Source organism: Carcharodon carcharias, chromosome 16, assembly GCF_017639515.1.
Source record: "Carcharodon carcharias isolate sCarCar2 chromosome 16, sCarCar2.pri, whole genome shotgun sequence".
NCBI classification, from domain to species: Eukaryota; Metazoa; Chordata; class Chondrichthyes; order Lamniformes; family Lamnidae; genus Carcharodon; species Carcharodon carcharias.
In genome coordinates, this window is record NC_054482.1 from 9,421,063 (window position 1) to 9,446,333 (window position 25,271).

Genomic DNA, 25,271 nt, shown 5'->3' on the forward strand with positions numbered 1-25,271 from the left:
TAGGTCAAGGAGCACATGGGATGATGGGCAAATAGAACTTGGAGTCACTAAGGATATGAATAGCAACATTTTAGATGAGTTCAAGTTTACGGAATGTGAGAAGCCAGCCAGGAGCGTGTTGGAATAGTAAAACCTTGAGTAACAAAGGTATAGATGTGCTGAGACAGGAGTGGAATTCGGTGATGTTACAGATATGGAAATAGGCAGTCTGAGTGGTGGCATGGATGGTGTGCTCAGAAGTTCATCTCGGTGCCAAATAGAACACCAAGGCTATGAACAGACCAATTTAGTCTTGGTCAATTGCTAGAGAGAAGGTCAGTGTTGATACCTGGGACTGGAGTTTGTAGCAGGGACCAAAGACAGTGGTTTCAGTCTTCCCAATATTTAATTGCAGGAAACGTCTGCTCGTGCAGTAATGGATAATTTAACAGTGAGATAGAGTAGAGCCGAATGTCATCTATGTAGGTGTGAAAACTAAGCTGTATTTTTGGATGGCATTGCATGCAGATGAGAAAGAGAGGGCCAAGAATAAATCCTTAGGGGAAAACCAACATTGTAACAGACTTCAAGAGGACATAATGGGTGAACACATGACAGATGAAAGTCAACACTACAATGTCTGAGGGGATACACTTCGGTCGGAAGAATGAAGAAAAACAGTACATGCTAAATTGTATAACTTTAAAAGAGGATGCAAAGACAGAAATTTAGAGCAGTTTGTGCACAAATCTTTGAATGTGGCAGGACAGGTTAATAAAGCATACGGGGTCCCAAGTTTTATAAATAGAGACATAGAGCACAAGATCCAGGTAATTATGCTAAATCTACATAAAACCATAGTTTGGCCCCAACTAGAGTATTGTGTCCAACTCTGGGTACCACACTTTTGGAAGGATGTGAAGGCATTGAGAGGTACTGAAGAGATTTACTCGAATAGATCTAGGAATAAGAGGTTACATAGGCAGACTGGAGATGATGCCATTGTTCCCCCAGAGTAGAGAAGGTTAAGAGGAGATTTGATAGAGATGTTTAAAATCATGAAACAGTTTCCACTGGCTGAGGGTCAATAACATGATTTAAAGTGATCGGCAAAAGAAGCAGAAGTGACAAGGCAAAGAGGGGTTAAGATTTGGAATGCACCGCTTGATAGGATATTAGATAAAGAATCAATAGCAACCTACAAAGGGAATTGGATAAATTCTCAAAGAGGAAAGAATTGCCAAGAAATGGGGAAAGTGTGGAAGAAAGGGACTAACTGAATAACTTTCAGAGCTGGTACAGGTTTAATGGGCCGAATGGAAACCTTCTATACTGTACTATTCTATGACATTTAGGGTGTGTACCCTTCATCATTTCAGCTGCAATATCATTCCCTTTAGAGATTGTGACCGACCTGTTGTAAATTTCCAGAATTTTCTGTTCTAACGAAGCTAGGCTGCACCACAACTCAGGCTGCTAATGTTACAATGAAACACCAAGAATCCGTCAACATTCAATGGAATCTGAATGAAGCCAGGAGATTTAATGGCAGTGAGAACTGTAAGCGAACAATGATAACCTGTAAATCACCTCGATTACAGTACGAAAACTCCTCAGACAAAAATCAGATAAACTGGACTCTTTGAATAAGAACCTAAACACTATTGTTTGGGTCTGTTCTACATGCAGTATCTTCTCAAACACTGGCACTGCAACATTTAAAATCTTTCAGCATCCATGGCAACGTTTAAATTAAACTAACGTATTTCTGTAGGGTCATTTTTCTTTTACAAAGAAGAGCATTGACAGCAAATAACATTGTATGCTTAATATACAACCATAAATCAAAAACTTTTCTTTTTACCGTTTCCTAGAAACTGGGAAACCTTTCAAAAACAAGGGAGTCTTTTTATTGCAGCAACAGATGCGAATCGGCTTTATAGTGGCTGATAATAGGAGAACGTTAGACAAACAAGGGCCAAGCCATCAAGAGAAGTGTTAAAACCTACATTGTTCTCCATGGCAAGTCTGCGTACAGCTGGAGTTGCCAGTGTTTTCTGCCCTTTTATTTCCTGGTGCGTGTGTTCCTCATTCAACACTGCAGGAGCTTCAACAACATCCTGCTCTGGTCCAACATCTGCGACAGAAGCACAGGGGAAACAATGATATTAGTTGCTGCTAAAGCCATAAGCGAATTTGGCTTAGATTTTTGACCTAGTCCATGGACTGATTCCTTCTGCCTAATGCTGTCTATATTTATATACAGATGCCAGTGCAAATACTGAAATACAAAATGCATCTGATGGAGACCATTTCAGAAAAATGGCAAATGTTAGTGTCAGTAAAACTATGAATAAAAGCAAATTGCAAATTTATATATCTTGTTATTGTGAATTAAGATTTTGCAAGTTTGTATCATGCCTGTGTAATGCACTAGATTAGTACACTAATCTTTCACCCCATGGGACTTAGGGTCCTAGATCCACCCATGATTGAAATGGGCACCCACAGAACAGGCTGGCATACAGGTTGGACCATTTGGACTATAGTTGAGTGGTGTACCATGTGGTAACAATTACTTTACTGCAAGTGGGTCACAGGGTGCTGTGAAGTTGGAGATATCTGTTGGGGCAGAAGGAAAGAGGACTTTGGTTCTATAAATAACTCTGTACTCAAGCTGAAAGTGCTTAAAGGGGCAACATATTGCAGGGTTTGCTCTACACTACCCTGTACTTAAATAACCAGAAATCCTTGAAAGAGCAGTGTAAAGGGAGCTTTACCCTGAGTATTACCCATGCTGAGGCAGATCTGGAAGTGTCTGATTGAGACATTTAGAAATAAAAGCAAAAAACTTGTTCTAATCCCGACTATTGGTGCTTTGTAAACAAATCCTAAAATTAACAAGCAAAGCTTGACTCTGCATTTTAAATCTTCCATTTTCATCAAAACTATATACACCATGCCATGAATAGGGGGATTACACAATTTTATTACAACCGCACAAAAAAATAAAAGGAAAATAAGTGTTGGTACATCAAAGGCTGTCTGGGCTGCCAGTCAGAAACAAATTTTGTTGATCCAGGCACTAGTACAAAATGCAGCAAAACATTAAAGCATTGGATATAATGGAGCCCCTTCAATTAACTTCTCTTTCCACTCTTGAATAATGCACGAGTAGGGCTACGGCATTTAACAATATGCAGTTTTACAAATTAACAATTTGGCAAAAACCACAACAATGTTATTGTTCTGAAGGGGTGAGTGAGGTCTGGGCATGACAGAAGATCAAGACCACCTACAACAGGTACAACGTAAGAATGCTGCCATGGGACAGCTTAATACAACCATTAAAGAAAGGATCTCTGTCTTGAAAAACCTTCAGAGAAACAGCTGTTAACCGTGGTTACATTCTCGGCTTCTGGGATTCTTGTTCCAACTCTCCTGCTGAAGCTCAGCATTGGTCGTTATGATACAGTGTCTTTATCGACAAGTATTCCAAATTAAAAGGTTGTTAAGCAGTCTCAACTTCTAAAAACCTTTACTGCCCCAAAAATATATTAGGCATGAAACTATCAATCCAAGCCAAATCTTCAGCTGCATTCTGTAGTATAAAGGATGTGCAGCACCCAATAGATGGAGAAACTATATATCATCCCACTTCCCCAAAGCGCAAACCCATGACAAAATGAGACTTAGCTATACCAATACTTCTTTAAAATTTGTTCATGGGATGCCAGTGTTTCTGGCAAGGCCAGCATTTATTGCCCATCCCTAAATATCCTTAAGCTGGTGGTACAGGTACAATATCTCAAAGCCACGGGACCAAGTCCATGCTGGATTTTGGATCTCGATGGTTTTTGGAGGAAACAAATTGGATCCTTAGTTCAATTAATAGGAGACGCATGAAATCAAGTGAATAAGTTTATTTTGGGGGATGTGGTGATGTAGCAGTGTTGTTAGTGGACTGGGAATCCTGAGACCCAGGGTAATGCTCTGGGGACCTGGGTTCGAATCCCACCATAGCGGATGGTGGAATTTGAATTCAATAAGAATCTGGAATTAAAAATCTAATGCTGACCATGAAACCATTGTTGATTGTTGTAAAAGCCCATCTGGTTCACTAAAGTCATTTAGGGAAGGAAATCCGCCATCCTCACCTGGTCTGGCCTACATGTGACTCTAGATACATAGTAATGTGGTTGACTCTTAAATGCCCTCTGAAATGGCCTAGCATGCCACCCGGTTGTATCAAGTTAATGAAAAGGAATGAAACCAGACAGATCACCTGGCATCGACCAATGCGCTGGAAACCAGAATGGCAAACACTGCCCTTTCAACCCTGCAAAGTACTCATTACTAACATCTGGGTGCTTGTGCCTAAATTGAGAGAGCTGTCCCATAGACTAGTCAAGCAATAGCCTGACATGGTCATACTCACAGAATCATACCTCACAGATCATGTCCCAGGCACCATCAATATCCCTGGATATGTCCTTTCCCACCAGTACAGTGGCGGCACAGGGGTATACAGTTGGGAGGGAGTTGCCCTGGGAGTGCTCAACATCGACTCTGGACCACATGAAGTCTCATGGCATCAGGTCAAGCATGGGGAAGGAAACCTCCTGCTGATTACCAGGTACAACCCCCCTGCCCCCAGTTGATGAATCAGTATTCCTCAATGTTGAAAAACACTTGGAGGAAGAACAGAGGGTGGCAAAGGTGCAGAATGTATTCTAGGTGGGATACTTCAACGTCTATCACCTACAGTGGCTCAGTAGCACTACCACAGACCAAGTCCTAAAAGGTCATAGCTGCTAGACTGGGTCTGCGACAGGTGGTGAGGGAACAAACAAGAGGAAAAAACATACTTGACCACATCCTCACCAACCTGCCTGCCGCAGGTGCATCTGTCGATGACAGTATCAGCAGGAGTGACCACCATACAGTCCCTGTGGGGACAAAGTCCCATCTTCACATTGAGGGTACGCTCCATCATGTTTGTGTGGCACTATCACCGTGTTAAATGGGATAGATTTCAAATAAATCTAGCAACTCAAGGCTGGGCATCCATGAGGTGCTGTGGGCCATCAGCAGCAGCAGAATTGTACTCAAACACAATGTGTAACCCCTTGGTCTGGCATATTCCCCATTATACAATTACCATCATGCTAGTGGATCAATTCTGATTCAATGAAGAGTGCAGAAGGGTATGCCAGGAGTATCAACCTGGTGAAACTATAACACAGGACTACTTGCATGGTAAACAGCATAAGCAGAAAGGGATAGACAGAGCTAAGCGATTCCACAACCAACGGATCAGATCTAAGCTCTGCAATCTTGCCACAATCAGCAGTGAATGGTGGTGGACAATTAAACAACTCACTGGAGGCGGCGGCACCACAAATATCTCCATCCTCAATAATGAAGGACCCAGCACATTAGTGCAAAAGATAAGGCTGAAGCATTTGCAATAATCTTCAGCCAGAAGTACCTAGTGGATGACCTATCTCGGCCTCCTCTGGAGGTCCCCAGCATCACATATGCCCGTCTTCAGCCAAATCCCTTCACTCCACGTGATATCAAGAAACGGTTGAAGGCACTGGACACTGCAAAGGTTATGGGTCTTGATAATATTCCGGCAATAGCACTGAAGACTTGTGTTCCAGAACTTGCTGTGCCCCGAGCCAAGCTGTTCCGGTACAGCTACAACACTGGCATCTACCTAGCGATGTGGAAAACTATCTACGTATGTCTTGTGCACAAAAAGCAGGACAAATCCAACCCGGCCAATTACCACCCCATCAGTCTACTATTCTTCGTCAGTAAAGTGATGGAAAGGGTCATCGACAGTGCTATCAAGCAGCACTTGCTTAGGAATAACCTGCTCACTGAAGTCAGTTTGAGTTCTGCCAGGGTCACTCGGCTTCTGACCTCATTACAGCCTTGGTTCAAACATGGACAAAAGAGCTGAACTCCAGAGGTGAGGGGAGAGTGACTGCCCTTTACATCAAGACAGCATTTGACCGGCTGTGGCATCAAAGAACTCGAGCAAAACTGAAGTCAATGGGAATCAGAGGGAAAACTCTCTGTTGGTTGGAGTCATACTTAACACAAAGGAAAATGGTTGAGGTCATTGGCGGTCAATCATCTCAGTTCCAGCACATCACAGCACAAGTTCCTCAGGGACCAACTAACTCCAGCTGCTTCATCAATGACCGTCCTTCCATCATAAGGTCAGAAGTGTGGATGTTCGCTGACGACTGCGCAATGTTCAACACCATTCGAGACTCCTCAGATACTGAAGCAGTCCATGTCCAAATGCAGCAAGACCTGGACAATATCCAGGCTTGGGCTGACAAAAGGCGAGTAACATTCCCGCCACACAAGTACCAGGCAAAGGCCATCTCCAACAAGAGAGAATCTAACCATTGCCCCTTGACATTCAATAGCATTACTGAATCCCCCACTATCAACATCCTGGGGATTACCATTAGCCAGAAACTGAACAGGGCTAGCCATACAAATTCTGTGGCTACTAGAGCGGGTCAGAGGCTAGGAATCCTGCAGTGAGTATCTCACTTCCTGACTCCCTAAAGTCTGTCCACCATCTCCAAGGCACAAGTCAGGAGTCTAATGGAATACTCCCAACTTGCCTGGATGAGTGCAGCTCCAACAACACTCAAGAAGCTTAACACCATCCAGGACAAAGTAGCCGCTTGATTGACACCCCTTCCACAAACATTCACTCCCTCTACCATCGACGAACAGTGGCAGTGTGTACCATCTACAAGATGGACTGCAGAAACTCACCAAGGCTCCTTAGGCAGCACATTCCAAACCCACACCCACTGCCAACTAGAATGCCAAGGGCAGCCGATACATGGGAACACCACCAGCTGGAAGTTCCCCTCCAAGCCACTTGCCATCCTCACTTGGAATGTCATGAAAATATAATAATTTTCATAAGGTTATTGGGATTTATTGTAAAGTAGGAGTACTGTGTGTGTGTGTGTGAGAGAGAGAGAGAGACCGAGAGAGACTTAATTGAATTAAAGACAGCTGGTCTGAAGGCTTTGATGTGTCAGAAGAGAAGCTAGGTTTGAAATGCTAAATAAGTAAACATTGCTGAAGTTTTAGAATGTGAAGTGTAAAGGAAAATTTGCATTTTTAGATAAACCAGAGTGGTTGAATTTCAAAAGAGAGGGTGAAATGTTAGTTAGCCAGAAGAAGCCAAACAGCGTGTTTATTTTTCCCAAAGCTTACTGATAAAATTGGTACTATGATTTTATTATTGAAAAGGTAAGGTCCAAAGACATATTGGAACAATGGGATTTACAATAAAAAGGGAGACACATGTGTAAAGGAGATGAGGTTATGTGTAAGAGGAAGGCATTCTAAGATCTAACAAGTGTGAAAAGCCTCCAGCCTCTATGTACCAAGCTGCTGCCTAGAGGAACCGAAGCTAAGAGAATTCACTGTGAATGTTCCTGTCCAGGGTATCATGTGCTTTGCCTGGGTCTGTTAAAATCTATTCTGTTTTTACTGTTGCCTGAACAGGGGTATAACTGGGAGTTAGGTTAATTAGGGGAGCTAGGAGTTATCATAGTAGTAATTTATAGACCTATGTGCTTAAAATTATCTTATTGATAAATGTTTAATTTAGTTTTGTGAAAAAAAAACCTCAGACTTGGTGGACTTATTACTACTAAATTCAAGGCACGCATCTCAAAATAAAAATACAAACTGCAAAACAGTTGTGGCAGTTGTTTCAATTTTCCCTCTGAGATTTGGGCAGCTCAGTATTTACTATCCGCTGTGCCATAACGTGGAAATATATCACTGTTCCTTCACTATCACAGGGTCAAAATACTGGAACTCCCTCCAAAACAGCACTGTGGGTGTACCTACACCACAGGGTTTGCAACGGTTCAAGAAGGAAGCTCACCACCACCTTTTCAAGGGCAATTAGGGATGGGCAATAAACGCTGGCCTAGCCAGCGATGTGCACATCCCGTAAAATGAATTTTTAAAAAAAGTTTGAAAAAAGTACGTAATAGTGAAATAACATTTGAAAAAAATTAATAAGGCTGTGCTGGATTCAAAGTACAGGTGTGCTAAGCCAGATCAGGTAGGGTCAAGGATTGATTGGACCACTTGGAGGGGGAAAAAAAACTGGCACGTGAAGTCAATTGCCTACCTCGCCACCATGTCAATGCAGCTAGCTGAACTGGCCCAATAAGTTATTTTACTCACTTAATAGCAGCTAAAATTGATGCATGGCAGCTTATTAAAATATCTGCTTTTCAGAAAACTGGATTTGAGACACTGTGCCTGTAGCAGACTCCCTTCTTGAACTGCAACATTTTTGTACTGGTTTGTTACAATTGAGTGGCTTGCTAGGCCATTTCAGGGGGCATTTAGGAGTCAACCAAAAATACTAAAAGTATACATGGGGTGGATCAAGGAACAGAGTTCCAAATTTTGGGAGCAACTTGAGGAGAGGTAACAACATTTCTTAAAGATCAGAATGTGTCTAAGATTGGGTTCCCCAGTCCCTCAAACTTAACTTCCTAATCCATCGTTGCACTAATGTTTCATAGTTAGTGGTACTTCTCAAATATCTCCATCCAAAAAGGGAGGACAGAGACAATCAAGCTAGATCAAATCCTCACCCAACATTCACACAGGCACACTTTTTCATTAGGGCAATTGATTAACAATCAAGAGCAAAAATGCCTGCTGATGTTTACCTTCCCTGCTTCAGGGGATTGAGACTAACTGCAGCATTACTACCATCACCCCCAATTAAGATTGACTAATTCAGCAGTGATCAATATCAAACTAGACGGTATGGCCGACTATCTTACCAGGGTTGCATTTTACCGCCAGGCAATTAGAAGACCATTTTGTTTGCTAAACTGGAAATCGTATACAAAATATTTTGATTCACATTGACCCAAATCATTGGATTTTGAGGTTAAACTAGCCACTTAAAACATCTTTCAAACTGAGATTTGTGGAATCACATTGTACCGAAGGATGCCATTCAGCCCATCATACCTGTGCTGCCTCTTTAAGAGAACTATCCAATTAGTCTGCTCCCTGGTTCTCTCCCCGTAGCCTGTTGCCTTTAAGTGTATATGAAATTTCCTTTTGAAAGTTATTATTGAATCTGTTTCCATCATCCTCTTAAGCTGTGCATTCCAGTTCACAACAACTTGCTATGCAAAGCAATTTATCACCAACTCTCCTCTAATTCTTTTGCCATCGCCTTAAATCTGATTACTGTATCTCCTACCAATGGAAAGTTGTTTTTATTCACACTTTCAAAACTCTGCATAATTTTGAACACCACTCAAGTCTACACTTAACCTTCTTGCTCCAACAACAATCCCAATTTCTCTAGTGTCTCCACATAACTGAAGTTGCCCTCCCTAGTATCATTCTGGCATATCTCTGCACCAAGGCCTTGACATCTTTCCTTAAGTCTGGTGCCCAGAATTATACATAATACAACATGAAGCGGGAGGTGCGGGGATGTGATTCCAACGAGATTTCATTTCTTGTAGCTTTTACTTTAACACGAATCAGAGCCAACACAAATTAAACAGGAATTAACAGGCAAATGATACTTCAAATAAAAGGGTAAATTTTACTTCAACTAGTCAATACAACAAAGATACGTCTTAGGTAACCACAAGCACTCCCCCCACAAATATGGCGCTACATAGCTGCACAATTCTACAATATGCTATTCTTCATTCACACAAGGTAAATCAGGATTCTTATCCAACAATAGCTATCACGTTCAAGTATCATGGGTACGATTATCATCAGCAAGGCACTCTTCTACTAATCTTCTTCCCTCAGGTCACGACTGTCATTTTGAGAGTTCCTATTCAACCAACCAACCAATTACACACCAGTTTGTGATTTGGTCACTTCTGGGAAAACACCCATCTCTTTAGTATCTCTGAGTTATTCAAACATCTTTCCAAGTTTTAGACCTTTTCAGCCAGCTCACACCATTCCTCCAAGAGCTCCTGTCTGCTTTTCTGTCAAACAGAAAAACTGACCTCTTTTTGAGATTTACCTTTTCTCTTCATATGAATTGTGTTCCTCTTTCTGTCTACCTGCTTCAGTGCATTGACTGCATTCATTCTCCAGCTCCTCTGCTTCTAGCTCTCTGTGTCTGCCAGCCACAGAATCTTACTCAACTTGCTTCCTTTCGGTACCGCTTCCAGGTCAAGGGTCAACAGGTCACGTGGGTCAATATTTATTATCCAAGAAATTTACAATTGATCCCTTTACAACGGATGTAAATTCTTAAACATCTTTCTCAAACATTCTTGAAAACAACTACAGCTTCCACAGACCTTTGAAAGAAGTCACAAATTTTCCTTACTATACTGCTTCCAGGTCAAAGGTCACCACACCAGTGATTTACAAAGGTCTAATTCTGGCCTCTTATGCATTTCCATTTACAACGTCTCCACCATTGCCATGCCTTTAGTTTCCTAGGCCCCAAGTTCTGGAATTCCTACCTCACACATCTACCTCACCTTCCTTAAGGCATTGCTTAAAACTTACCCCTTTGACCCAATATCTGCTTATGTGGCTTGGTGTCATATTTTATTTTACAATGCCCGTGAAACACCTTGGAATACTTCATTATGTTAAAAGGTGCTATATAAGTTGTTATCTAGCAAAACTTCCTCGTTTTTGCACGTTGTGCCTTGATTTATAAAGCTTTATTAAAAAGAGTTAGCATGCTTTTTTTAAGACAGCCTTTTAAACTTGGCCTGCCATCTTCAAAGATTTGTGAATGTGAATTGTTCTCTCGGTTCTTACACCACCTTTTAAATTTTTCCATTTTGTTTATATTGGCTGTCCTCATTCATTCTTACAAAATGTAGGTTCCATACATATTTTATTGAAATGAGGCATTCTTACAAATATTCAGTGGTGATGATGCCCTACCTCCACCAACCCCCCCCAAAACAGATCAGTCCCCAAGTTTGACGTACCTCTTACAGCTTCTGTTTCTATATCAATCAGTGGTTTGCCCACATAAGCTGTGTCATCCACACTGTAATAAATTTTTCGAATTACACCATCATATCGGCTCGTTATTGTAACTGATGCTTTGTCACTCTGAACTTCACAGATGCTGTCAAACTGTGACACCGTGTCTCCTACCTTTACATACCTGTAGAAATAAAAAAGCCATCTTACATTTCTAAAATAAGCATTAAGTACAAAATACTAGAATAATACAAGTATAACATGGAGGTCCTCGTAAAGCAGTTCAAGAATAAAATGCATTCTTAGAGAACAGCTGAAAAATAAAAATGTAGTTTTTCCCAGACAAAAACAAACTTAGACACACAATTTGCATCTTATGGCACTTTTACAGCAGAAAAAACATCCCAAAGCACTTCAAGGAAATGTAACAGTTTCTAAAAATCTTACCAGCTTAGCACAAACACTAATCATAAACAAATAGAATCGACAAATTTGGAAAGTCCTTCAACAGACCAGCAAGAACTCAGTTTTCAGCCTGCTATGTATTGAGTTTGCTTAAGCAAAGACACTGCAAATGAGTGTCGTCATGTTAGGGAAACGGAAAAAAGTGCTTCCTACTTCTAATTGGAATCCAGTGATTCTTGCTAGAAGTGCAAAAAACAAAGACCTTTTCCGAGACAAAATGAAATTTGACTGTGATCGTCTCGTCTTGAATAATCTACCAAAATGCAATATCTGCATTCACATGAAGTTATTAAACATAACCATGCCCATGGAAGCGTACACCTCAAAGTCCTTTAGATAGGATAAGGAGGGGGAAAATTAGTGGAAGAAGAAAAATTTCAATGAAGATGCTCCAATCCCAATTTTCATTAGCCTGTAAAGAATGAACAAACTTCCATTCACATAGCACCTGACAAATATCCCAAAGTGCTTCACAGGCAATTATTAACTTCTGAGGTGCCGACGAGACTATTAACTCAAACAACAATATCCAACAATCATCAGAGTGTGTAGGTGAGCCCGATCAACAATGGATTTTTTTTTTTTAAAATGTGTTGTAATTCTGTGCTAGTGCTTACTCCAGATAAAACATCATGCCTACATATACCTTAGAGTAAAATAAGCATAATTCACATTTCTTTCCCACTTCAACTATCCAATTTCCATTAGTTTCTCCTCCCATCCTCAATCATGTAGCATTTCCCAAACAAGAATGAAGACAAGTAATCTCTACTCACTTGTTACCTATATCATAGTGCAACAAGGGCAGCTCTAGTCTTACCTACTCCACAGGGAAACACCTTCCTTCCAAACAAACACACACATCTTAAGATTGATCGTGGGAGGGGGAACAATCTCCTCACCATTTCTATAGAAGTACACTGATTCTTTGCTAACCAAAAGATTTTATGATTAGCAGAAAAGTTGATCCTCTATAGTGAGTCCTATGTGAGCCCAGTCCCCTCCCCAGATTGCAAAAATTGTGATAGTGGAGAGTAAAGCAAAACTTTAAAGTAGCCATACACTTATTTAGCACCTGAAAGAGACAGAAACATCTATTTAAATGACCATACAATGTATTTATATATTTATGGTTACAGAAACCAACCAGGGCCCCACTCCCCAACTCCAAAAGGGAAAGAAATGTGAATTATGCTTATTTTACCCTAAGGTAAATGTAGGCATGATGTTTTGTCTGACAGCACCCAGGAATCAATCCACTAATGAGTCAAACCCTATATTCCATCTCATTTAGTTAAAGCCCAGGCTCCCCTCCCCAATTTTCAGTGATTTTACTGAACTCTCTAAATCAACATTACTTGATCTCTAAGGTGGGCAGCACTGTTACCATCACAGACATCCAAGGTCTAACGTTGGTCAAATGTGCTGTGGGAACCAGCTGAGGGTGTGAAAGCAAGACGATTGAAGATAGAAAGACAGGGCATGGGCAACAATAACAGATGACGGAATACAGGAGACAATGAAAAGGGGTGGGGAACTGGTATGATGCAAGTATTGGAGTGCCTGATCCCCTTCATGTTGTTTCCAGTAACTGGCTTGCATCCTGGCTAAATATCACTACTGCTCTGACCCCTTTCTTTCCCCTTTCCCCCAGCCCCCACAAAATCACATGCAACCCACAAACATGAGAGGATAGTTGAAATCCTTTCTGCCAAACGCCACCTGAAAATGCAATCTTTCAACTACCTAACTAGTGCTCCACTCCCTTCACTGGTAAAGGTGGGGGAAAGAGGGAAAGCAAAGCAGCTAAGTAAAGAGGGAGAGAAGACAGTGAAAAACAGCAACACAAAAACATAAACAAGTCAAGAGACAGAGGCTTCATATTTAGACTTACTGTGAGCAATACCACAGAATATTCAGTCACTGTAGTCTTGCCTACTATCTTTGAAACCTCCAACTCTACTTTACAATGAATGTCCATTTCAGACTGTGATCTCTTCCTTATATGACTTGCTTGACCATCAGTGATAGAGGCTTTCAGCTGCCATGGCTCTACACTCAACATACTCTCTTCCCTCCAAAAACCTCCACCTGTTATCTCTCATTTTGTTGACAAAAGCCTCAAACCTCTCTGATGAAAGGCCATTGACTTTAAATGTTAACTCAATTTCTCTCTTCACCAATGGCACAGAATGAAAAAACAATTAGCCAGGGTGCCTGCTCCTGATTGCTGTTAGTTGAATTCTGATGCAAAGTGAACAACAATGGGTAACAAATGAGAGCAGAGATGGACTCAGCTGTGACACTCAACAGTTGAACAACCTCCCAACACTGTCTAGATTTGCACATTTGGGTGAGGTACTAGGATGTAGCAGGACACTCATGCAGCTACACCAAATTACAATCAGTGCCTTCACAAGAAGGGGAATGAAAGTATGGCACATTAAAAAGTTAGCAACGTCGGCTGCTTATCAAATCATCCAAAAACAGAAAACCCTGATTAAATTTCAACAACCAAAACTGTGTAAAGCTCTAACTGTCTTGTTAATGATTACAGCACCACCTAGTGACATATTATAGCATTACTGAAATCAATATCTACATATACCCAATGTGAAGATGTTAAAAGCATTTCTTGGAATCAACACCCTAAGAAAACAACAATTAAGTTCTGCAATTATCTTGTTAACAGGAACAGCCAACCACGGACACTCAACAATGATCTACCACAGGGATTGGTGTCTTTTTCAACATCCACGACATGGCCATGCCCTGCACTAAATCCTGGAAGTTAATTTATGTCAATGACACAGTACAGCCAATGCAGCATCAACACTACAGGAACTAAGTAGGATGCTCACCAACAATCTGGACCTACAAATGACCCCACCCCACAATACCTGGGTGTCATCCTGGACAGAATTCTCACCTAACAGCCTCAACCCATCAACACCAGTCCAAAAATAACAACCAGCATAAAACTTGTCCAGGAGCCTAGGTGAATGTTATGGGGAGTACAGCCAGCACACTTTGCACCACAACAGTAGTCTACTCTGCTGCAGAATACTGCTCAGCCTGGTTGGTGGTCCTGCAGCCACTGCACAAAGATTGTGGATGTGCAGCTAAATGCTGCCATGAGGACAACGTCAGGGATACTTAAGTCCTCTCCAACTTTGTGGTCCTGGTAGTGTGTCATATTGTCCAGCCTGATGCCACTTTTCTCAGAGATGAAAGAAGTCACAAGCAACACTGACCTTCTCATTCATAAAGATTTGAGAAATCTAGCCAAGAAAGTGCTTAAAACTGCACCTGTCATTCTGTGAAGCAACTAATATTTATGCTGCTGGTATTAACCCAGTATCTAGACAGACAGAATTGGGTTTTTACGTTGCATGCATCCAAAATCTTCCAACTGACTCAATAGCGAAGATACTGGTTTCGGTTTCCCTCGAAAATAATGGACAGTGCTGAACTGAATCTGCACTGGGCATAGACAGCATGGCCACTTGCTCCATAAGTGAAAGAGGAGGGACAACCTAATGTGCAATTGTGGCCATGAGTCCCAGATTGCGGAAGACATCATATCAACCTATTCACTAAAATTGGTTTCGGCAGGTACCTCATTTCTCAACTTGGCATTTCAGGAGGCCATTGAACAGGTAGCAAACTAGACATCCCAGTATAAGTATTTCCTGTCATACAAAAATAGTTACTTTTTTTATAGCCTGAACTCAATGAAATATTTTTAATTTAGCCATTTAAAGGAATTTGTCACATCGAGGCACTCAATTAGATTCCTTTTACTGGTCGAAGTGGTTCGGATCTATGGAAGTGACTCCCAGCCACAATTCTTGGATCATTACATATGCAAAACAATCTTTTTTTAAAAAGCCACTGACCAGCCACCTAAAATTCAGAAGCAGTTGCAAGTGCTGTGACTGACGACAGCAGTTAAACTAGTTAAAATTATCCTAGAGTGGCTATTTAAAACAATGCCTTTAAAAGGAGACAAACCATGTTAGCAGTTAAACATCACAGCTATGCTTCAGGCTCGACTACCCATAAGCAACACCAAGGAGTTCCATTTCCACTTTTAAAAGAGATGAAAATTTGGTTCATGATATAGGATTAAAGATAATGAAAAGCTAAAAATGATCAAATGCTCTTTTGACTTGATAGTTTCTCATAAGGATTCATTTAAGCTTAGCAGGCACTCTAGAATTTTGCTTGATTTACCTTTGGGGCAAGGAGGAATTTTGTAGTCAACTGCCAGAAGAATACACAGATTGGTTAGAATGCACAATAGAGTTGAAAAAATAAATGGTCTGTGAATTATTGGCCTTTTTCCAGTGACACAATTAGCTATACCACAAAATGGTGGCTTGGATAGGTGTTCACAATTCCCCACACAAACCAGGGAACGCTAGCTATGCCTTGTTACAGATTTTAAAAATAATTAAAGGGATAGTCACTTGTAGCTTTCTCTGGAACATGGATTACCCAGCACAGGAAATCAGAGAAAAAAATAGTTCCTCCTTAATTGGGGAAATTGGTCACCTTGCAGCTTAAGGAAGTGCAAGCAGAGAGGGAATGGGTGACCGCCAGACAGAAGAAGGGGACCAGGCAAGGAGTGAGGGAATCCCCCAAGTGCATCTCACGCGCAAACCATTTTTCAGCCTTGGAAAACGGAGAGAGTGACAGTTCCTCTGTGAAAGCCAACCAAAGCGAAGGCCATGGCACTGTGGGTGGTCCAGCTGCTCAGGGCAGGAGGAAGAAGTGTGGAAGGGCAATAGTGGTAAGCAACTCATTAGTGAGGGGAGTAGACAGGTGCTTCTGTGTCTGGAGATGTGATTCCAAGATGGTACGTTGCTTCCCGTGTGCCAGGGTCAAGGATGTTACAGAACTGCTGCAGAACATTCTGAAGGGGGAGGGTGAACAGCCAGAGGCTGTGGTCCATGTTGGGACCAATGACAGAGGAAGAAAGGGAAATGAGGTCCTGCAAGCAGACTTTAGTGAGTTAGGTAGGAAATTTGATTTCAAAAGTAGTAATCTCCAGATTACTCCCGGTGCCACGCAGCAGCGAGTATAGGAACAGAAGGATAGAGCAGACGAATGCGTGGCTGGAGAGATGGTGCAGGAGGGAGGGCTTTACATTCCTGGGGCGTTGGGGCCGTTTCTGGGGGAGGTGGGATCTGTAAATTGGACAGATTACATCTGAACAGGAACGGGGCCAACATCCTCGCGGGGAGGTTTACCATTCTTGTTGGGGCAGATTTAAACTAATTGGGCCGGGTGGTGGGATCCTGAAAAGTAGTTCAGAGAGGAGAGAAGCTGAGATGGAATTAGAAATTAAAATGCTAGTAAGTGAGTCTGCAAGGCAGAGGAAACATAGGTTAGATAATAAAGGAGTGAGTCTATCAAGGCTAAATGGAGTATATTTTAATGCAAGGAGCCTGAGGAATAAGACAGACAAGCTGAGGGCAAGGATAGGCACGTGGGAGTATGATATCATAGCTATGACCGAAACTTGGCTAAAAGAGCAGGATTGGCAGCTCAGCATTCCTTGTTATAGGGTATTCAGACGAGTTAGAGAGGGTGATAGAAGAGGAGGGGGGGATGGTTACAATATTGATCAAGGTATCAATTATAGTGGTGAGGAGGGATGAAATCTTGGAAGGATCATCAAATGAAGCCATGTAGGTAGAAGTAAAAAACACAAAAGGAACACTGTTGGGTGTGTACAATAGGCCCCCAAAGTCAGGGAGAGAAGAGGATCAAATATGTAATCAAATTTCAGAGAAGTGTAAGAATAATATGGCAGTAATAGTCAGGGATTTTAACTACCCAAATGTTAACTGGGATCATTTTTAGTGTGCAAGGTAGGGAGGGAGCAAAATTCTTAAGTTGCATCCAGGAGAACTTTTTTAGCCAGTACATAGAAAACCCAACAAGAGAGGGGCAGTTCTGGACCCAATATTCGGAAATGAGCCTGGGCAAGTGGAAAGCATATCAGTAGGGGAGTGTTTTGGAGATAGTGACAATAACTCAGTTAGATTTAGGATAGTTATGGAAAAGGATAAAGTTGGGCCAGGAATAAAAGTTCTAAACTGGGGAAGACTAATTTTACTAAGATGAGATGTGATTTTCCCGAAGTGGACTAGGAGCAGCTACTTGCAGATAAAACTGTCAGAGCAGTGGGAGGCATTCAAGGAGGAAATAGCAAGAGTACAGGGCAAATATGTTCCTGTAAAGACAAAGAGGGGGACCAAATCCAGAGAACCCTAGATGTCAAGGGACATAAAGCTTAGGATTAAAAAGAAACAGAAGCTTATGGCAAATATCAAGGGCTCAATACGGCAGAGTCCTTAGAGGAGCATAAAAAGTGCAGAGGGGAACTTAAAAAGGAAATTAGGAAAGCTAAGAGAGTGCATGAGAAAGCATTGGTGGATAGAATAAAGGACAACCCCAAAGGGTTTTTTTTTTTAAATATATAAAGAACAAGAGAATAACTAGGGAAAGAATAGGGCCAATTAGGAACCATAGAGGTAATGTGTGTGAGAACCTGGAAGACATGGGTGCAGTGCGCAATGAATGCTTTGGAAAAGGACGACACAGATATAGACATCATGGTGGAGGACTGTGAAATATTAGAGGAAATTAACATAGAGAGAGAGGAGATACTAGCGGGTTTAGTGGTCTTAAAAGTGGATAAATCTGCAGGCCCGGATGAGATATATCCCAAGCTGTTGAAGGAGGCAAGGGAAGAGATATCAAGGGCCCTGGCAGTAATTTTCAAAACCTCTCTGGCCACAGGTGAGGTGCCAGGGGACTGGAGGATTGCTAACATTGTCCCATTATTAAAGAGAGGAAGGGATAGGCTAAGAAATTACAGGCCAGTCAGTCTAACATCTGTAGCAGGGAAGTTACTAGAAAGAATTCTGAGGGACATAATATATCTGCACTTGGAGAGGCACGGATTAATCAGGTATAGTCAAAATGGATTTGTTAAGAGGTCGTGTTTGACAAATTTGATAACATTTTTTGAAGAGGTAACCAGGAGTTTTGATGAGGGTAATGCATTTGATGTGGTCTACATGGACTTTGGCAAGGCTTTTCATAAGGTCCCTCAAGGCAGACTGGTCAAGAAAGTAAGAGCCCAAGCGTCCAAGGCAAAGTGGCACGTTGGATCCAAAATTGGCTGAGAGGCAGGAAGCAGAGGGTGATGGTACAGGGTGTTTTTGTGACTGAAAGTCTATTTCCAGTGAGATTCTACAGGGCTCGGTGCTAGAGCCCTTGCTGTTTGTGGTGTATATAAATAACTTGGACTTAAATGTAGGGAGTATGATCAAGGAGTTCGCGGATGATACGAAAATTAGTAGGGTTGTAAACAGTGAGGAGAATAGACAAACTGCAGGAGGGTACCAATGGACTGGTCAGGTCGGCAGAGCAGTGGCAAATGGAATTCAACTCAGAAAAGTGTAACGTAATGCACTTGGGGAGGGCTAACAAAGCAAGGGACTACACTATGACTGGTAGGACCTTGGTGTGCATATCCCTGAAGGTAGGACAGGTAGATAAGGTGGTTAAGGCGGCATATGGATACTTGCCTTTATTGGCAGAGGTATAGAATGCAAGAGCAGGGAGGTTATGCTAGAACTGTAAAAAAAAAACGCTGGTTAGGCCACAACTGGAGTACTGTGCGCAGTTATGGTCACCACATTATGGGGAAGGATGTGATTGCACTGGAGAGGATGCGGAGGAGATTTACCAGGATGCTGCCTGGGCTGGAGGGTCTGAGCTATGAGGAAAGATTGGATAGGCTGGGGTTGTTTTCCTTGGAGCAACGAGGGTTGAGAGGGAACCTGATAGAGGTGTATAAGATTATGAGGGGCATAGAAAGGGGGGGGATAGGAAGGCATTTTTTTCCATTAGTAGAGGGGTCAATAACCAGGGGGCATAGATTTAAGATAAGAGGTAGAAGGCTAAGAGGGGAGTTGAGGAGAATTTTTTTCACCCAGAGGGTGGAGGGAGTCTGGAACTCACTGCCTGAAAGAGTGGTTGAGTCAGAAACTCTCGTAACATTTAAGAAGTATTTAGATATTCACTTGCATTGACATAGCCTCCGAGGCTATGGGCCAATTGCTGTAAAATAGGATTAGTGTAGTCAGATCTTTGTCGACCGGCGCAGACACGATGGGCCGAATGGCCTCCTACTGTGCTGTAGACATCTATGAGTAGAGAGCTCGAGTAAGTACGATACATAATTGTCAAGCTTTTCTTCATATCCTGTCCAGGAAAACAAGAGACGCCAGAAGAGACACCCAGAAATACTAGCTGTTGTCTGTAGGTATGAAGTATGTGAATGGTATCAACAACATTCATAGTAGTTTTATATGCATCAGGATCATTTTAAAATAGGTACTCCAAGTTGTCAGCTTGGATCAATTGGTAGCATTCCAAGTCAAAGGGTTGTGGCTGAAGATCCACTTCATGATTTTGAGAAATAATCTAGGCTTTAACAAATGCAACACAGATGGAGTGTTGTACTACCAAGATGCCACCTTTTGGATGAGGTGTTAAACCAAGATATTAAAAATCCCAAAAACAAAAATAAGCTGTTCTAATATCTGATCAAACACATTTCCCTCAAGCTACGCCAAAAGCTTTACTGTACTTCAAAAGTACTTCAATGGCTGTAAAGCTTTTTGGGATGTTCTGAGGCAGTGAAAGGTACTTTTCAAAATGCAAGTCCTTCTTTAAAAACAACTTAGCCATTCATCTCATTGCTGTTTATAACATTTTTGCATACAGCAAAATCCCATAAGGACAAACATGGTGGCCAAAGTAATTCATTAAATGTGAGGCACTTCAAGAAATTTGAGAGATGTGATAAGGCAGTGTATAAATGCAACTCTTACATTCAATCAAAATTTAAGATTACTTCATCAGATTACATGGGACCATTTTCAACTCTGATCTTAGCAATTTTGCTGCACAAAACCCAAGATAAAGGAACCGATATGCAAGTAGTTCTTTCATTATAAAACAGGTCCAAATCAGTAAAACATACAGTTTTCTGTACGAAAGATTTGTTGTTTGGGACACAGCAACTCTACAACACAAATTTTAATTCTTAAATCACAATTAGGAACCAACTCACCATTCCTTCACATGAACTTCGGTAATTCCTTCTCCAATATCAGAAAGTTTAAACTGAACAACCTGGCCATTAACAGCTGTAAAAATAAATAAAAAGTCAGGCCAACAGCTGACCCAAGTAATCTGATTGACTAGAAGTTTAACAAGAAACTAGAAAATATCCCAGTTACCAGTAGAGGTTCTGAAAAATCTTGATAGTGTGCTGTTTCGAAGGGATGACTTGTTAAATGCAGGATATTCTGGCTTCGTAAAATGGGTACTACTACAACATCTATAATGGTGCACACAAACCTGAGAGAGACAGAGACAGTTAACAGATGTAACAATGTAAACCACAGTGGTTGGTTTGCAGTTACAGGACTGAAGTTTCTCAAGGGTTGGGAATGGGGAAATTCAGAAATTTTACACTTGCGAGTCAAAACTGATAAACCTGAAGGCCCTAGAGTTCACCAGTGAGCACTGTATTATATCCGGTTATTTCTGAGAATTTGTCTGCTAACAAGTGAAAATGCTGAAAATGCAAAATATTCCATTTCTGAAATCACTGTCAGTTTTGAACAATCCCAAGGTGAAAGAGTATGGGAGGTAGGCAAAGTTAAGTTCCTTCTACAATGCACCATTGTCTTAATGCAACTTCAGTAAGTGTGCCTTCCTTCACCATTAGCATAAAATTGAGTCACAGGGTCATTATAGCACAGGAGGCCACCATTCAGCCCATCAAGCCCATGTCTGCTTTCTGTTGAGAAATTCAAAAATCCCATTCTCCGTTTTATCCCAATAACCCTGCAAGGTTATTTCCCTCAAATGCCCATCCAACTTCATTCATTGTTTCAGCTTCCACCACGCTTGTAGGCAGTAGGTTCCTGGTCATTACCCCACACTGAAAATTTTCTTTCTCGTATCGCCCTTGTGAAATACTTTGATCTTCTGCAGCCATTACTTTTGGAGTATCTCTATAATTATGAGCTGTAAATTACTGAAAAAAGCATTTTCTCCACAAGTCTCAATTACTGTTATCTTTTTTATTTACCTAAAATTAAAAGTTGTCAAAAAAAGAGTCTGGAACTTGGGCTATCTGGTAAAATCCAACTTTACTGCAGAAATCTAACCGTTTCAATATCTAAACGTAGCTGAATCAGGAAGCCACATAAACCTATGATTAAAATGTTAAGAAGAACATTAACAAACTGCTTTAAATATTTTCTGCTTCAATTATCTTCCACGTGGTCTATGGCTATCACTAATTTATCCTCCCAAAGTATGCTTGCCTTTGATCCACATGTCACATAAGGTGTCTGAATGCCTGCATACACTGTCCAGCTGTTGGATCGTCATGGTAATTATAGAGTGTAAGATTAAATGTGTATTTGAGATGGTGGTATTTTTCGGTGAGATCTGTTTGGCTGTGTTCAACTAAAAGCAGATCATGCAATGTTTTATTGGTATCAAAAGGGGAAGCTTTTCAGGCACCTTCATGATACATGTTGATGATTTCTTCCAGGGTGGTACTGTGGAATTTGAGAAATGTTATTAAAAAGATTGAAGTTATTAAAAAGTGGAATTTAAGATTGGAAGTCAGGCTTCAGGGGCTTTTAAATATATTGATTTAGACATTAAACAGAATAGGTCTAGAGTAACTTTGAATCAGCAATCCTGTTTAAAGAGTATTATTCTTATGTCGGTCAATCATGCTAGGCCATCACAGAAAGATGTCGTCACCGTAATTCCATTGAATGTCAAGGTGAGATGGTTAGATTCTCTTGTTGGAAATGGTCATTGCCTGGCGCTTTCATGGCGTAAATGTTACTTGCCACTTATCAACCCAAGCTCGAATGCTGTTCAGGTCTTGCTGCAAATTTCACAGACTGCTTCAGTATCTGAGGAGTCATGAATGGTGCTGAACATCACGCAAACATCAGTGAACATCCTCACCTTTGACCTTATGATGGAAGGAAGCTCATTGATCAAACTGCTGAAGATGGTTGGGCCTAGGACACCATTCTGAGAAACCCCTACAGCGATGTCCAAGGATTGAGAAGGTTGACCTCAAATAACCACAACCATCTTCCTTTGTGCTAGGTATGACTCCAACCAGTGGAGAGTTATCCCCTTGATCCCCATTGACTTCAGTTTTGTTAGGAGTCCTTGATGCCACACTCAGTCAGATGCTGCACTGATGTCAAGGGCAGTCACTGTCACCTCATCTCTTGTTTGGACCAAGGCTGTAATGAGGTCAGGAGCCGAGTGGCCCCTGGTAGAACCGAAATTTAGAGTCAATGAGCAGGTTATTGCTGAGTAAGTGCCGCTTGATAGTACTGTCAACAACATTTTCCATTACTTTGTGGATGATCAAGAGTAAACTGATGGGGCGGTAATTGGCTGGGTTGGATTTGTCCTGCTTTTTGTGAACAGGACATACCTCGGCAATTTTGCACAATGTCAGGTAGATGCCGACAATGTAGCTGTATTAGAACAGCTTGGCTAGGGGCATGGCTAGTTCTGGGGCACAAGTCTTCACTACTATTGCTGGAATGATGTTAGGACCTAGATCCTTTGCAATATCCAGCACCTTCAACTTCTTGAGATCATGTGGAGAAAATTGAATTAGCTGAAGACTGGCATCTGTGATTTTAGGATGGATCATCCATTTGGCACTTCTGGTTGAAGAGAGCTACAAATACTTCAGCCTTAACCTTTGCACTGATGTGCTGTACTCGCCTATCATTGAGGATGGGGATATTTCTGGAACTTTCTCCTCCAGTTAGTTGTTTAATTGTCCATCACCATTCACAACCGGATGTGGGAGCTTATTTCTGATCTATTACTTGTGGGATCACTTAGCTCTGTCTGTTCCATGCTGCTTCCCCTGTTTGGCATGCAAGTAGTCCTGTGTTGTAGCATCACTAGGCTGACACCTTTTTAGGTATGCCTGATGCTGCTCCTGGCATGTCCTCCTGCATTCTTCATTGAACAAAGGTCGATTCCCTGACTCGATGGTAATGGTTGAGTGAGGGTATGCCAGGCCATGAAGTTGCAGGTTGTGGCTGTATATAATGCTACTGCTGCTAACAGTCCACATGGATGTCCAGCTCAAGTTGTTAGATCTGTTCAAAATCTATCCCAGTTGGGCTGCCTCATCAGTGAACCAGAGGGGTTTTTGTGACAATGGACAATGGTTTTGTGGTCACCATTAGACTAGCTTTTAATTCCAGATTTATTAATTGAATTCCAATTAAACCAGGTGTCATGGTGGGATTTGAACCTGTGTCCCCAGAACATTAGCCTGGGTCTCAGTCCAATGACATTACCAATATGCCAACACCTCCCCTAAAACGGAATCTGTAAGATCTTCCAGTTCTGATGAAAGAGCATAGATCTAAAACATTAACTCAGTTACTTTGATTTCTGAATCTGCTTGACCTGCTCAATGTTTCTAGTATTTTCTGTTTTTATTTCAGATTTCAATCTATTGCAGAGAGAGGAGATGTGGCGAAGTGAGTAATGGAGATGGGACAGCCAGGAGGAAGAGAAATAAAAGCCTAGGACCAGGTAGAAAGATGTAGTGGTGATAGACTTAAACACAGCAGGATTGGAAGAGGAATGGGTGACTGACAAGAGGAGATGGAGAATTATGATCAACCAGCATTGTGGAAACCCCAAGTAATATAGGAGAAGCCAAAAGATGAAGAATTTCGTATTTCAAGCATCGGCAGTACTTTGCTTTCATTGTGTTAACAGAACCAGCTTTGAAAAACAGGTATAAAATAAAGGGTCTGAATAAGCTATCAACATAGGAAACAAGAGTGAGACTCAGAACAATGATAAAACATAATCCAGATATTTTGAATTTCCTATTATTGAGAAACCTAGGTGAGAAAACCAAAACTCTGTGAGGACATCAATCTGAAAGGAATGAAAGAAACAAATGAGAGAAATAAAGAAATCTAATTGCAGCAATTGGGCAAAGTCAAACTTGGATTTTAAAAACCTGCAGACCTGAAAGGAAGGGAACACAGAAGCAAGGGCCAGTAGGTGTCAGATCCTGAGAAAAGTATGTTGAAATGAGACAGAGTGAAGGATTTTAATTTCAGAGTGAATACACACGCACATTTTAACAATTTCTTTAATTACCTTGCACTTAATTACCAAAATTATAAGGCAATAAAATGTCTCTCCAAAAAGTACTCAGGACCAGACATTTCTGAGATCGCATCCGGTGAAGATCAACAGGTCACAGAAGCCGAGAGATTTTAAACAACATGGTGATAAAATGTCCAACTGTACCTCAATTAAAATGCTGGAGGTTTCAACTGCTTTTAAATCAACTGTCAGCCATAGATGGACAGTTAAAATTATTGCTTAGGAATCTACAGTAAATTATAGATAACTTTCATGGATTTTAGGGGTCCACCTGCTCTGTATTCTGCTTCTACTAGAATACTTTAAAAGTAAACCCAGCTGGCACTTTTCTAACAATCATACAAGAGTAAGGTAAAGCTCATGAATGCCAAGAGTATTCCAAATAGCACATTTCACAATGCTGAAAACCAAGTCATCTCCCTGAGCAGTTTTTAAATAAAACTACAGAACATGTCCTTTTCTGAGAAGTAAACAACTTTGGTCATCACCTTGAGCATCCAGAA

The 25,271-nt window shown here is 41.3% G+C and overlaps 1 protein-coding gene and 1 long non-coding RNA gene across 2 annotated transcripts in view; one reads left to right on the plus strand and one right to left on the minus strand.

The window, feature by feature from the left end:
• dbt (dihydrolipoamide branched chain transacylase E2) overlaps positions 1-25,271 on the minus strand; it is a 45,309-nt gene that overhangs the window by 12,948 nt on the left and 7,090 nt on the right. The window contains exons 2-5 of the mRNA XM_041207664.1: positions 20,799-20,919; positions 20,630-20,705; positions 11,007-11,188; positions 1,989-2,116 (exon numbers count right to left, since the gene is read on the minus strand). Of these exons, the coding sequence (XP_041063598.1) occupies positions 1,989-2,116; positions 11,007-11,188; positions 20,630-20,705; positions 20,799-20,919 (507 nt within the window). The remainder of the gene's footprint in view (positions 1-1,988; positions 2,117-11,006; positions 11,189-20,629; positions 20,706-20,798; positions 20,920-25,271) is intronic.
• On the plus strand, positions 14,994-24,581 carry LOC121288870. Its single transcript, XR_005945466.1, has 2 exons — positions 14,994-15,128; positions 24,087-24,581. It is a non-coding gene; the product is annotated as an uncharacterized LOC121288870 (long non-coding RNA).